At 40.2% G+C, this 16,061-nt stretch overlaps 1 protein-coding gene across 1 annotated transcript in view; it reads right to left on the bottom strand.

Moving 5' to 3' along the window:
• usp43b (ubiquitin specific peptidase 43b) overlaps positions 1-4,981 on the bottom strand; it is an 86,936-nt gene extending 81,955 nt beyond the window's left edge. The window contains exon 1 of the mRNA XM_063471339.1: positions 4,042-4,981. Coding sequence (XP_063327409.1) covers positions 4,042-4,671 — 630 coding nt within the window. The 5' untranslated portion in view covers positions 4,672-4,981. The remainder of the gene's footprint in view (positions 1-4,041) is intronic.
• Between the last annotated feature and the right edge of the window lie 11,080 nt (positions 4,982-16,061).

The following is a 16,061-nucleotide window of genomic DNA, read 5'->3' as shown; positions in this document are numbered from 1 at the left end:
AAAAAGAAACCCCAAAACCAATTGCCAGTTGGGGTTTATTTTTGTTTAGGGAAGGATTGTGACTTTTTTTTTTTAAATTAGACCTTTCACACTGTTAATTGTGTATCAAAAACAGGAAGTCCTGAAGGCAAACTTCTTCCAAGTGTGGTCTTTTTTTTATCAGAGCTACAAAGCTATAGCCTAAAAAAAGAAAGAAAGTGATTTGTTGGTCCTGAAGCAGCTTTTATGATGCTGCTGCACGAACTATCAACATAATGTGAGATTGTGCAGAAGCTACATATTTTATTATGGTAGGACTTCTAATCAGAGCTATTTGCAGAGTCAGACCATGAACACTGGGTTATGAGTAAAGTGACACTGGCAGTGATGGCTTATTTTTACCAGTATAGATGGTGTACCTTTACTATGAAAAGTCTTAGGCATGTACCAGTGTTTAAAATAAACCCTCTGCAGTAAGATCTAAACAGACTTTACATTCGGTCCAACAGCCCAGCCTAGGATCGCAGTATCATACCTTACATTACAGATATTTCTGAATGAGACCAATCAGGGGAAAGTCAGTCTAGTACAGCAGTCGTTTACAGTCGGGGAACAAGCCTGAGGCATTCAGGCTCGTTTTGAAGAAATGCTTTGACATTAACTGTGAACCATGACCTGCGCTAACCTAAAGCTTTTGTGCAGCTAGTCATTACAGCAAAGTAATAACAGTAATTACCATCAGCCCTCTGAAGGTGGCAATTGTGTCAGTGATATAATTAAGGCTGTGGAAAAGGCCATGTTTTTGTTTTTTGTTGTTTTGGTGTCTTTGATATAATAATAACTAGCCACTGTATTTAGACAATGTTAAATATTTATGCAGTTCATCCATCATCAGTTAACTATTTACTTTATTTTTTAGTTCAGCTTTATATTTCATCCATTTCCACTTAGCTATTTAAACATTCAACCAATGATTTCAGGCGCTTGTTTAAATTATTATTGTTCCTTTTTAACCATTGGTGATATAACTCTAGGTGCTTACTTCCTTTATAGTTTTTTGCCCTCCAAATATTTATGAAGCAATAATTTTCAATAATATGCAACAAAAATATATAAAATCAAAGGTGTATTTATTCATATAATTAATCATTAACCGATTTAAAATATTCTTTTATATTCATATATATATATATATATATATATATATATATATATATATATATATATATATATATATATATATATATATATACATATATATATATATATATATATATATATATATATATATATATATACATATATATATATATATATATATATATATATCTATATATATATCTATATATATATATATATATATATATATATATATATACATATATATAGTAAGATTCCATTAAATTGAACATTTTGTACTTATGTAATAAAATTACATGGAAAACTTAAACATAATCAAATGAATTATTAAAATATTTTTTGTGTATTTTTGATTCAGTTAAAATAACAACAACGTCACAACACTATGACCATTATCACTATCACTGCAGTCTAATGTAGATCTCTTTGTGAGTCATGTTCTGCACCCTGCAGCATAGATAATTGTGCAAACCTTAACATGGAGCTGGTAATTACTCACACATACCTGTGACAAAGAGCCACTTTCACGGCAGCATATGCTTCCCAAACCGGCCTATCAATACACGCCGCGAGGAGGATTCCCGTCCAGCCGTCGCGCCTGCTCACCCTAACTCCCAAACTCCCTTCTTTCTCAGGCCTCTCATGTTATGGAAACCAGTAAACTGGCTGTTGAGTAATTGTTTGAGTTTCAGGCTCCGTTCCTATCTAGGCCCCTCTGTGCAAACACACCACCCCGTTGGGGGGGCGACGATGAACAGATCAAAACAACACATCTGCTCACAGGTTGAAGAAACTCGGCACCTCAGCCGCAATGTGAGAGACACGTCAGTGAGAGCCAAAGCCCTGGACACACTGGCAGTGCTGGCGTTATCACAAAGCAACCCAGAGGTACTTAATCTTTTTTTTTTTTTTTTTTTTTTTTTTGCAAATGCTTATAAAAGCTGCCTCCCTCCTGTATTGTCCTATAAGCCAGGTGGTACTGGAATGTAGCACAGAGCGTGTTTTTCCTCCACAGCAGGACTGGAACAGACCTCTGCTGAGTCATTAACTGTAAAGATCTGCTGATCAAACCAGGATGATTCGACATTTACAGCACCAACAGCATCATTACTTAAAATATAAAGTGCGGCACTGTAAATTCTACCTAGGGTCATTTTCAAAATGAGAACCCTTTCCAAGCCTGGCCTTTTATCATTTCTTATAAAAGTCAATTTGATATGAAGATGGGTACTGTGGTTAGTCCTCTTCTGACAAAGGACACAACTTTCAGAGACCAGTAAAGAAAGATAATCAACTTAAAAAACCCACTAGATTAATAGAGCTACTAAAGCAAAGCTTAGTCCTTTGTGGAGAATTGTTTATTATTGGTTTGTGCTGTCTGGAGTTCCTGCAACTGGGAGCTAATTTAGCCTCTTAGAAACAGGCCTCAGAGCTATCTGATCATTTTATAATGCCTCCCTTCAGGCGGCTGTGGTATTACTCAACAGGCAATTTCAGAAAACCCAGACAGCACGAACTCTGGACCTCCTATGGTCACAAACCACAGCCAAGAAATCCAGTGTGTGTGTGTGTGTGTGTGTGTGTGTGTGTGTGTGTGTGTGTGTGTGTGTTTATAGCAGGAAACATCTCATCACATATAAAGAAGAGGGTTTAGCGTTTTTTTTATTTTAATCTTGGCAAGATGTTTCCGTGCTCTCCTCTTATTGTTTTAGTAATAAAATGTGATATCAGAGTCTCCTGAGATCAGAAGGAAATGAAAGTGTGGGATCGAAAAATTATTGGCAGCATCAATTATGTTTGACGGGGGACTTTTTAGGAGAGCACAACAGATGGGACAGCAAAAGAGTCAAGACAAAAAAAATAGCCTCCGTGATGATCAACACTCCATTCATAGGCTGCGAAACCCTGATAATCTGGCTATCTGGCTTTCAGGTAAACCTTCAGCTTCTCTGTAACCACAATGAGGTGTGACAAAAAATCATGCACGTGTCTGTGCTGCAGGGGTCAAGATCTTCCAGCAGTCGTCCTCACAGAGTAATTAGCATTTCCAAGAATAGATCCACTGTGAGTCTCTTTGTTCGCCGCTCCAATATTATCTACTTCTTGCATTGAGCTAAGGCTCAGAGAAATCCAGAGCAAAGAAGAGCTTCAGGCAGATAAAGTACAGTTGCATTTCCCCTCCTATCTTCAGCGTGGGTAGAGTAGGAAAAGCCTGAGGGTCTCCTGATAGTGCTCACTGTCCCTGATCCTCAAGGAAGAAAGTCTCTTAAGTGTAAAGTAAATCATCTCTTTCTGGTGCTAACTTTGCATCACAACTTTTTCACCTACTATAAATAAATAAATACTATAATATAGAGGCGACCAAGTCAGGTAAATCTAAACGATTTCCCCCTAACCCAGTGCTCAAAAAAATAATGCGAGCAGAGTGAACCTTTTTAAAGTTTTAGTTAGTAGTATCCATCAAGTCTTCATGTGCAAACCCAGCAACAGCATGAGAGCCAGGCACCTGCTCACCTTGTGCCCTCAGACTGCTGTAACTCTGAGCACCAGTGTCATTATCACCTGTCAGGGAAACCCTGGAGTGTCAGGGCAAAGCACTGTGCCCTTGTTGTTGACCATGGCAGAGGAGTCGGTGCTATGCTATTATATAAAATGATAATCATCTGAACAGGACACTGAGAATAATCATAGTGGTGTTAAAGGCATACTGTCTGAATAACATGTGGTTATGTGTGTCTAAACAGAACACCTGTACTTACCAAGAAGCTAATAATGCAGTAACTAACTGGTTGCTACAGTGCCCTTTTTAATACTGTTTCCAGTACCTTTCATTTTGTGCCTATGTGTGCCTTTCACATTAGAGAACTCACAACCACCTGCAGACTAAATTCGGAGTACACGGGGGGTGGGTGGGGGCGTTACCTTGAAATCCACAGACAGCTGAGGGGTGTACTCCAGAGTCCAGAGGGCTCTGACAAGTGACGCCAAGTGCTCCGTGACTTCTCCCCTGACCAGCCTCGTCCCGTCGCTTTTCACCACCCCGTTCATTCTGGTTTGGCTCACGTCCATCTTGTATCGCTCCAGTCCCAGGTACTCCGCGAGCAGGTCGGTGTTGCTCAAACACTGGACCACGGCATTCATGAAACAGGTGTTGCCGTGGTTTTTCAGCCCTAGCACACCTGGGATTTTGTCTCCGTATTGGTAAAGCAGTTTCTCTCTGCCGGTGCACAGAGAAGACGACGTGCTCGAAGTGTTTTTCACTACCCGATCTCGAACTACTTGTACATCCTCTCTGATTATTCCTGAGCTGGCGCTGAGGGTGCAAGGTGCGCCATTCCTAAACCCTCCATCATCATCCTCCGCGTCCTGCGCGTCAGCGTCTCCAAAGTGGGTGAAAGTGCCCAAAGTTTTGATAATTCTGTTCATAAAACTCCCCACAGACTTTAACGATTTCTTGCGGAAAAGCTTCCCAGATTTCGGCTTCTTCTCTTTGCGCTTCTCCTCCTTCGATGTCAGCATTTCCTCCTTGTTGGCTCTGCTCTGTTTCTCCATGACAGTACCTCTACTCCCGTGCCGAGCTATTCTGAGACTGATAATTGTAGGAATTCCGATGCAGGTCTGTCACTCCTCTGCCAGCGTCCCTTGTCCGGATAGCAGAGGGGAAAGCGCACGGGGGTGCCACCATCGCGGAGCCAAGAGACACAACAGCACACTGTTATTCCACCGCGCTCTGACTGAAAACCTCCCTCGTCCATCCCAACACTTACTGAAGACGTTCATTATCATCCCGACACCGCTGTCACAAGCAGCATCTCGTCATGGCCGGGACAATGCGAGCCGCTGCGCCGTCCAGTTGCAGCACTGCGCGCTCCCCTCCCACTGCACCCAACTTCGCCTTCATAAGAAGGCTTATGATTGTGTAGCTGCCCCCTCCCACTTTCCCCACACATGAATGATCTAAGAGAGCCCTGTATATAGCTTGATTTGTGGTCATACAGGCCGGTCATTTAAAATTCTGAATACAAATAAAATATTATGGACGTGATGCACTTCTAAAGTCAAAACAAATTCGGTAGAAAATCACCCCAATGACGTTATAAGATTAATACAGTTGCACTGGAGTTGCTGGAGTTGGACCTACTACCTTATGAAGTGTATATACACACCGATAAGTTTAACCTATAAAAGCAGCTTAAGGCAGGGGAGAGCAGTGTGTCACGATTTCTGAGATGAATCATCATCAATCTTGCAAATTATGAACAAATCTTAATGACCGCTAAATCACTGTTTTACTTTCCACAATAATTAGCTAATACAACAAAACACACCTCTCAGCTTTTTCATGGATCCTGAAACAGTTTTTTGGAAAAACAGACCTGGAATGTGAATGTGTCCGTCTCTAAGGCACTTCCAGTCAGTTTCTGTTCTTTAAATGTGCTACAGGCTATAAATAACATATAATGATGTGACAGTCAACACAAAAAGGCTCAGACATTTTTCATAGTCCACAGTGGTTTTAGGTACATTTTTTCATTTCCAAAGAAAAAATAATTTAACACAATTCATTTGGATATATACTGAACACTGAGGGTAGAAACAAAGTATCGAACCTGTCACACTAGTATTGATCCAATATTAATAACAACATTGATATCGATACTATCAATTCTTGAATGAACTCACCCACTTCTACTCTTAAGACAGAGTGGGAGGTGCTCTAAAGAGTACATACCGTTAATGTTAGTTTTTCATTGAAAAGGAAAAACACCAGAGCATTTGGAGTAATGCGGCCTGGACAGACAAGTCAAAGATAAAAGACAGACATGTTTGGTACAAAATTAAGACAGCTTTTCAGTGGAGCAACCTCATACCAGCTGTGAAACACGAGGGTGGAAATTTTATGGTCTGGGGTTATCTTGAGCGCTTGGAAGCTTGTAGTCAAGTGAGTTATGCATCCTGTCTCAGGATGCTTAAAGATAATGAGGGACCATCTGCCTGAAAGTTTAAGTTGAACCATGAGTGGGTCTTTGCAACAAGGAATGGCTCAAAAGGGAGGGTCATGGAATAGCTATTTGAATCCTGTTGAAATTAGGGGGGATTTGAAATAGTCAGCATGTGTATTAAAAATAAAGATGTGGATGAATTTTGTATGAAAGAGTTGGTCACATTTTTAGGAAGACACTGTCAGAGAATGTTGAACAGTTATGAAAGAAAGTATTTCTAGTTTAGCATTGCTAGTTTCTCTTGCCATGACCCCCCCACCCCGCACAGAATAATTTTTTTATACTTGAGAATTCGGTTGAATAAAAAATTGAAAAAGCTTTTTTATCCTTGCGCTTATGTTCAAGAACTTTTCCATGTGTTTAGCAATTATATAAACATTTTACATCATATGAGTTTTAATGTAAAATCTTAGTTTATATCTGGCAGATAGAGTTTTGAACTGAACAATTCATTTTAATGTTTTTATTTATGTATCACCAAGTCAAAACAGTGATTTCAAGTCACTTTACATTGTAAAGACAGTGGGAAGAAAAACTCCCTTTAAGCAGGAAGAAACCTCCAACAGGACCAGGCTCAGGAAGGGGAGACCATCTGCTGTGACTGGTTGGGGGTGAGGGGAGGAAGACAAGACAAATGACAGTGTGGAAGAGAACCAGAGAGTAATAATAACTAATAATTAAATCTGGAGTGGCATGTAAACATCATGGAAAGCTGACAGCAGCCCAGACCTATTGCAGCATAACTAAGGAAGGGTTCAGGATCACCTGATCCATCCCTAACTGTAAGCTTTATCGATAAGGAAAGTTTTAAGTCTAATCTTAAAAGTAGAGAGGGTGTTTGTCTCCTGAATCCAAACTGGGAACTGGGTCTGCTGAAGTGCCTCCCATTCTACTTTTAAATACCCTATTAAAGGGAAATACTGTAATGAAGTAGAAAACCATTTAGACGTCAGCACAAAATCCGATGCAGCGTGAGGCTGTTTTATGAAGAAATCAATAATTCTATTCTAAAGTCATCACAAGTGTAAGATCTTCCATTTCACGTTTCCACATTCCACAGATCCTTTGGCTGAAGATAAATTTGAATCAGTGCATCTTTTATATGGAATCTCCTTTATTATTCCAGGTTTTACTGCCAGCATACCTCAACTTCTGTTATACAATGAATCGTTTTTTGCGAAGATGATATTACTTACGTGGGTAACGCTGTCAAAGCTCCCTGCAGTCAGCTCTCTCCCCTGAGGCCAATGCCAGTAAATTAAACTCTTGTTTATTGGCCTTTCACAGAGATATGACTGCTAATGAAACTGCTAGTCTAATGTCCTGAATTCTACCAGTTCTGAATAAAAAAGAAGGGGTGCATATCTTGAATGAACGTGTGTGTGCGTGCGTGTGTGTGTGTGTGTGTGTGTGTGTGCGCAAGTGACCCCAGTAGCCTCCAGCAGAAATTCATTAGCTAAGCCTTGGAAGCTTTTATCACAGGTTACAGTGTTCTGGATTATTACTATCATTACTGGGCCGTGAAGCATGGGAGAGCTTATCTCGTTTGCTCACCACATAGATATGTTTAATCACACTGGGCTGTCATTTATAATAACACTAAAAACTGCAGATTTATTGCAGCAAGCAAAAGCGTTATGACCAAAGCTCCTCCTGCCTTCTAATGCAACCTGATGAGTGAGACTGAGCCAAGTTTTCTCCGAGAGCCTCCTACTCTTCTTCCCTTCAGAGTGGCGTTGATGATGATATGAAATACCTGTCGGTAGGAAACAACAATCCCACCAGGAGGCTCAATTTGAAGGGAGAGAGAGAAAAATCATGCTCTAAGCTGAGAGCCTGAAAGAGCTGTCAGTGCATACAGCAGAAGGGCTTGCAGTCTGAATACTACACGCTGAGTCTGAAGGCCCGTACCCAACCAAGCAAAGCCGGAGGCCTACTTTCCAAGCAGCATCTGACTCAAAGAGGAAGTCTTTCTCTGTCTGTCATGCATCACTTCCCAAACACACCACCTTTTCACGTGAAGCCACAGAGGCAATGCAAAAAATAGTCAAGCAAATCTAACTTCCATGAAATTAAATCATGTTTAAATTGAAGTCGTGCTTCTGCACAGACTGTTTTTTTATGTTTTCTTAGTCACAGCAAATCCGAAACAGACAGATCTGCTCAGGATTTTTTTTTTAAGTCCAATGAAGCTACAAGGAAGTCTGCCAAAAGTCTTGGACCAAAATATTTGCTTCATTCACTATCCAACTTTTTAACTTCGGAAATAATGAGCCTTGGGCACCTTTGAGTGGCTACCATCTATCATTATAATGCTGAGCTGTCTGCGGCAAAGCCGTAATCACCTCTGTTTGGCAGTTGCCTCCTTCCTGTTTCAGCCTCCTCTTTTAGTTATTTGATGTTATTTTTAGAGAGATTCTCAAACCCCCGTCTCCCCTGGACAGGTCGCCAGTCTGTCGCAGAGCTAACATAGACAGACAAACATTCACACCTACAAGAAATTTAGAATCAACAGACACGGGAAGAACATACAAAAGCCACACAAACACCCCGCCTCATGGTGGATTCAAACCCAGGACTTTCTTGCTGCTGGTGTCTGTTCAGGGTGAGTGCCTCTAGCAGATCCCAGGAATGGCATCCAAGATTTTTGCTTAGGAGTGCAGTCCTAGGAGGGGCAATGATACCAGGCAGGACCCTCAAGCATCTAGGCCTCTCATAGAGGTCCTGAAAAGACTACACACAGGTGAAGAGGGGCGACTTTTCTTTATATCTAGATGATTCTGAGTCATCTCAGCCCCAGCAGCCTAGCCTTATTGCAGGCTGCTGAGGACTTCCCAAGATGTATTTCTTCTTCACTCACCTTTTCTCACTTACTATGTATTCACATAGTGGGAAATCATCCAATTTCCTTCGGGGTCAACCTTCAGGAACAATAAAGTTTTACTGAATTCAATTGAATTGATTTATATACCACTTTGCATTTGCATCAGTTATTATTAATCTCTGGCTCTCTTCTACTCTTTTGTTTTGTCTTCATCCCTATCACCCCCAACCAGGTGTAGCAGATGGCCCCTCCCTGAGCCTGATTCTGCTGGAGGTTTCTTCCTATTAAAATTGAGTTTTTCCTTCCCACTGTCACCAAGTGCTTGCTCATAGTGGGTCATCCAATCATTGGGGTTTTCTTTGGATTATTGTAGGGTCTCTACCTTAAAATACAAACTGCCTTGAGGTGACTATTGTTGCGATTTGGTGCTTTATGAATAGCATTGCATTGAAATTGAATTGAATTAAAAATGCTTTAAAGCAGATAGATATGTTCCTGCATGCACGGCCCATGCTTTATTGTCTTTGATGTGAGGAGGCTCTCACATAAAGCCGCAAGCCCTTAAAACATTAATGTAGTACCAACTCAAAGTTCTGATTATAAGGATAAAATACACAGCAGAGTGTTTTTCTTTCAGAGTGCTGCAGCATATATAATCAGTTCTGCAGCGTCTTGGCCCAGTAGTTAACTAATGTTATGCCTCTAAATGAAGCGCCGGTTTTCCTCTGTGACACTTTTACTGCAAAGAAGAAAATGTCATCCCTAAAGATGAAGTAGACAGCAGAGCCCATCTGGTTTCCTGAGTCACATATGCTGTATGCTGCAGGAACAAACACTGCCTTAACTGATAGAACAATGCACTATCACTGTCACGCTGCCCTGTTAGGGCTGCCTTGACACGATAAAATACAACCAGAGGCAAGAGCACACCAGTTTATAGTTTCTGAACATTTCTGAACTTCATCAAACGTAAAGGAGCACGAGGAAAGTTTTGTTTCATTTGACTTATGGTGTGGAAGCCCCACTGTGGTTCTTTCAGTAATAATGGGAGGTACAGTGGGGCAGTGCAGATCACCATTATTTGTGACCACCTGACAGACACGTAGAGGAAACAGCACACCCTGAGGAAAAAAGTATTTTTACAGGACGTTTTGCAAAAGTTTCTAAAAGTTTAATAAGGTAATGGCAAATATTAGGAACTAAAATAATTTCAATAATTTCTTTACATGAATGTGTTTCAGCAAAAAGAAAGCAGAAGGGGTTGAGTGGGCGAGTTCTGGCTTCAACCGGGTCCCAGATTATGCAGGCCCCATCTGAGCTGGCAATAACACATTCCTTGTCAATGCCTTTAATCTTAATGCATTTGGCAGAGGCCTTATGCTTTCTCATGGACTCCAGGAGCCTGTGAGTCCTGGGCAGGATCTCCCACACACGCACCTGGATGGAGAATAGACAGCCATCAGCTTAACAGCACACATGAGGCAACTAACACAGCACTCCCTCCAGAGACTGGTGCCCAGGCTACTGAGCTATTTCTATTCATGCCCTATTTCATCCACCACCAGTCCTATTTTCACTGTATCAGGACTGTTATCAGTAACAGCAAGAATTCAGCAAAGAACCAAACTGACTCACATTTAGCACTGTGGCAGGAATGCCTTTTATTCCTTTCGCTCAGCACCGTGCTTAGATCATGAATATTAAAGATGTATTTTTATTAAAGTCCCCTGGTGTGTTTTTATCTTTCCTCCCGATCCTCATTATTCTTTTGCTAGTTCAGGTGGTGGCATCAGCTGTCAATCCCAAGCTGTTTGCTGTGAGAACAGACACCATCCACTGTCCTCTCCTAAAAGTAAACACTTTTCTCGCCATTCCTGTCGAGAATAAGAAAAATATTTATATATATATTTTATATATATGTATATGAATGGAAGGAGAACGTTTGTTTTGTTTTGAAGCTGTTATAATTGTTGACATCTAGAAGAAAGAGGGGCATATATGACGGGAAGTATCTGCAAACTGAATAGAAAAGCGAGAGATGAACAGCAAAAAACACTAGATTTGGTTAAATGAAATCTGCTGGTTAATGATGCTTCTATCTGTCAGGAACTGTAGAACAGCAGGCACCCGTACTGGATGCTTTGCTGCAGTAAAGGGTTTATAATTGCCTGTAGTGCCCCAGAAGCAAACCCAAAAGAAAAACAACCATCATTTTTATAATTTCTATCATCTCTTTTAATAATTCAGAAATTTAATTTCTTCAGAAATAATAAACAAAACAAAACAAAAAAGCAGCCTTCTAGTCCATCTATCCAGAGGACTCACACAGGGCTTGTGCTGTAGCGCCCTCTACTGATGTTTTTTTTGAGTTTGTCTTGCAACAATTTCCATTTCAAAGCAGAGAGCAAAACAGAGACATAATAACAAATGAATATTTAACAGATGATGCTGTTACTGATGATGCTACCGGTGACAACAGGCCAGCGCTCACAGCAGTAGGACTGCCACAGTGCATGAGCATCTGTTACAAAGGGCTGCCCATATCGTTTGCACGGTGAGCTCTGAAGTCTGTGAGGGCGAAAGAGACCATTTGTGCTGCGTCAGCATATCTACGCACAGCCACCTGGTACTCTGACGGTGCACCTGCAGCCATAAAAATGCAATCTGCTACATTCTACGTAAGCCGTGTTGTACCACTGATATCACCAGAAAGGTGATGTCATGTTTGACCTCACGAGAACAGCAGGGGATCCACAACAAGAGGCACTCAGAACAGGAAGAAGAGAAGAAGAAGAAAAAGCAAGAGTGCAAACTCGCTCTCTGGGCAGGATTTACTTTTAAGAGAACGTAATTGCATTTAGCTCATTCATGATATATAGAATCCCCATACACCAGTATCATTTCCTAAATGTTGCCAATGCAAATAAAGGAAGCAGAATTTTGAGCAAAGTTTCAAAGATAAAAGACATTTTTATAAAAGCTTGACCTTATTTGACCTTTGTCCTGACTGTTTCTTTTTCATTCGCCTTTTTTACTCACTGCATGTATACACCATTCTGCATTTAATCAGTAGTTATTAGTTAATCTGTTGCTCTCTTCCACAGTGAGTTTTCTGTTCTGTCTCCTTCCCTTCACCAGCAACCGGTCACAGCTGGCTGCCCGTCTCTGAACCTGGTCGCTGGGAAGTTTCTTCCTGTAAAAAGGGAGTTTTTCCTTCCCACTGTCACCAAGTGCTAGTCTGATTGTTGGGGGTTTCTCTCTATTATTGCAGGGTCCTTACCTTAAAACACCTCGAGAAGACTGTTGTTGTGATTTGGCACTATTTAAATAAAAACTGAATTGAATTGAATTTGACCTAGAAGATGAGAGGTCCAAAGTAATGTGATGTTTAGAATCATGTGCCATTCACTATGTCTATATGTTGCCAATGCAAACAATGGGAGAAAAAAATATAGCTTCTTAGCTCTATATTAGTATTATCACTTTGACCTGGAAGGAGGGATCAGAGGTCAAATGTGGCATATTTTAAATCTTTATACGGTAGTTTCTATATGTACAATACACACCAAACTTTCTGTGTTATAAGGCTTGTTGTCAGTTTTTGACCAATATATCACTGAATTAGCCTTGAAGACCTGGAAGGCTTTGAACCCTTGAGGCAGATCTCTCATGTGTTTTCTTGCTAATAGACTTCACAGATTTTTCCTTGGTTTCTGTTTTAAAATATCTGATGAAATATGTCTCACTCTCCTCCACGTTGCCTGTAGTGACATCTAACGGTCTGTTGCCTCAAGAGGAGCTTTTTTTGAAGGAGGTACAGATCAGAATGTATTCTGGTGTTGTGGGATTTCCCCCTTTCTAACAGATCATTTTCTGTCATTGCATCATTCCTCAGCAAACTGGAGACCTCTGTCATATATTTGTGTTTTAGTACATCTTACCAAGGTGTACCAATGGATCCACCCTTCATGAAGATTATAACATCCAGTTATGTCCAAACAGATATTAATTTAAATGTCTGGACAAACTGCTGTAGTCACTAAGCTTCAACTGTGCAACTGCAGAAGTCTGATAATTTATTGTGTCAGTTTTAGCTAAATAGAACGAATAACCTTAACACAGCGTCACAGTTGCATCACAGTCTGCACAGTTTTCAGTTTGCTTATGTATTCAGTATTACAGTCATGGGATTTGGTTTTACCTTTTCGATGCTGTAAATTACCTTGATGAGACTAATTTCCTGATAAATAAGTAAACATGCTGCTGTTGACTGGCAGTAAATTTCAATGTGTCTTAGTAAGACATGAAAGCATGAATCATTGGCTAACCTTGCTAACTTTATGTCAAGCCCTCGATAATCTAGTGCTAGTGAATAAAAGTAATATTATACACCTGCACAAAAATGATCAGTATGAACCACCAGCCTGTGCCTCTGAGGAGACACATTACAAACACTGATGAAAAGTGTCTGATGTGTGCATTCTTCTTGTTCAGGACTCATTCATATACTGAATGAGTCCTGAACTGACACTCAACAACAAAACTTTGAGAATCCACTGATACAATGTTACAGGGAACCTGTGAACTAAATACTTGGAAGCCACATGGAATTTTCTATCATTCATTGAAACGCTTCTTATAGTCATGAATTAAAATTTCTAGTTCAGCAACAATAGTGTCAAAAAGGCCATCAGTTTCGTGTGTAAAAAATACATGGACCTGTTCATGTCAATGTTTGAGCTTTTGAGGAAAGATACAACAAGGTTTATCTAACACTAGCCACACATGGTTAGCAGTTTGGTAATGTAGTTCAGCGGTCCCCAACCCCTGGGCCTCGGACCGGTACCGGTCCGTGAGTTGTTTGGTACCAGGCCGCGAGAGTTAAGGCACGGGTGTGAAATGTATGGTTTTCAGGGTTTTTATTGGTTTTCAGCGTTATTTTGTTATCGTTTTTTATCGTTAACACAGTTTTCCTGGGTCTTTTCACGTGTGTTATGAATAAATCTTCTTTTTTTGGTACCGGTACTAGTTTTATTTTGTTGTATTTATCCGCGACACCTTAAAGGCCGGTCCGTGAAAATATTGTATAAACCGGTCCGTGGCGCAAAAAAGGTTGGGGACCGCTGATGTCTTGTCTTGTCTTTAAAAGAGGGTGACATAAAATATATTACCATTCTGTTACAACAGCATGCATACTCCTGCATCCTGTGTCATTGTCTCTTCTTCTGCTTCTTCAAATTTGGTGGCTGCAGACACTGGTAAAGAGAGAGGACAGGAGAAACTGGAAATCCATAAATTCACAAAAGATGACAAGATGACATAGTGAAAACATTTTATCACAAGAAAGTGATATTTTAAAAGAGAAAAATTCAAAATAAATAATTCTGAGGAAGAGATTTCAGCTTTCACTCGTTTATTCAATTCTCAGAGAGGAGCTGTTGCTGTCCTAGCGTAGTTTATTGATGTAGTCATATAGTCATCATTCATTCTCTGATGATACAGATACACTATATCAAGACTTACATTACCAAACTAATCTATACAACTTTATTTGACAGGAAGCTTCTGCAGTGGTGATTTGATGTGACGAGTTTGCACAATCCCACAGCAATAACGAGAACAAAAATATTATTTATGTTATTATGACTAATTTTACACTCAAAAGCACCATTGATGCATACCTCAAACTCATTTTCATTAAATTCAGAAGAAGAAACAGTTACAAGTAACTACTCTCCTCCATGTTGTAATAAATAATAATGTTAAAATGTCAAAATGGATGAATACATTAAGATACATTAGATTACCAGCATGAGATAACAATAAAAAAGGATATTCATGCCATGCTGTAGCACAATACTCCAGATCTGGAAATGCAGCAAATAAAACAGGTAAGTTGGTTATTGTGCTGTTTGTTTTTCACACAACATCTGAATAAACTAGTTTTAGAAATATGCATAAGTCATAAATATGTTTGTATCTCTAGTGCAACACTTTACTATATTTACAATGTATTGTTTTTTCACACTTTCAAAGTAAGTCAAGTATATAACACAAATTAAAGGATGTACTTTGCTTTTTTTTTTTGCATGATCAAATGGGATTTCCCTCCAGCTGCAGCTATCAAGACGAGGGTGAGCCCTTGAAAATGACCATGGCCCGTTCCATTAGGAATGGCAGTAAAACTCATTTTATGTCATGCCATAAAATCCAGATGATATCTTTGCAGTGCATTTTTAAGAGCAAACAGGGTTTTATTTGTTTCTTTGTTTTGCATAATGTGTCGTGAATCACTGCCCCCAGACACTTCAACAAAAGCGAGGTTCGCGGCAGAACAGGCGCCGTTTAGAGGCACAGAACTCTTTATTAGGGTCACACTCAGCTGGGTGGGCAGACCACCCAGATGTGTGGGTGGAGACGCATTCACGTCTACGTACCCTGAGCTTTGCCGCGATGACAAATGAGGAAAAAAAGTGTCATAATTCTCTCTTAGACATAAATGACCCATGACACCTTAAATCAAAGCGGCTTCAGTTGTCCTCTGCGGCTGACCTCCGGGGTGGCATCTGTGCAGGGTGAATTATGGCAAACATGAAAGGCGCATGAATGCCTTTAGAGCTCTCTGTATGTGACATTAATCCCCGAGTGGGTAGCATGACCAAAAAAACAGTCTTCCTTTATGCCAACATCGTTTCAAAAGTGGACTTGTTCCCACTTCTTGAGCCATGTCGCTTAAGTCCTGCAGAGGGCAGTATTCAGCAGAGAATGTGGCCAAGGGGTACTTCTGTTTTTCTGCAAGCACGTTGGAGAGTCCATGAGTGAAAACCACAGAGGTGGCCCAGAATAATTATGTCATAGATTTTGGCAGAGCACATCCTTTAATTATGAATGACATAAGTCGAATGATTGTAATATGTGCTGCTAGTCAGAGTCAGTCCAACGTGGTGGTTTCTCTTCAATTGCAGGGTGTTTTATTGACCACTTTGAGTCCCCTGCATCATTATGGTGCTATTTGAGTGCAAATTTTACAATCACAGTGGAAAGGACTGTTCACTTTCTTTGGTAATCAAGTTTTTTGGATTTTTTAAAAACATTTTTTCTTAGAAATTTTATCA

The sequence above is a fragment of the Pelmatolapia mariae genome, linkage group LG4, assembly GCF_036321145.2.
Source record: "Pelmatolapia mariae isolate MD_Pm_ZW linkage group LG4, Pm_UMD_F_2, whole genome shotgun sequence".
Lineage (NCBI taxonomy): Eukaryota > Metazoa > Chordata > Actinopteri > Cichliformes > Cichlidae > Pelmatolapia > Pelmatolapia mariae.
Note: the sequence above shows the minus strand (reverse complement) of the source record. Positions and strands in the feature narration are given on the sequence as shown.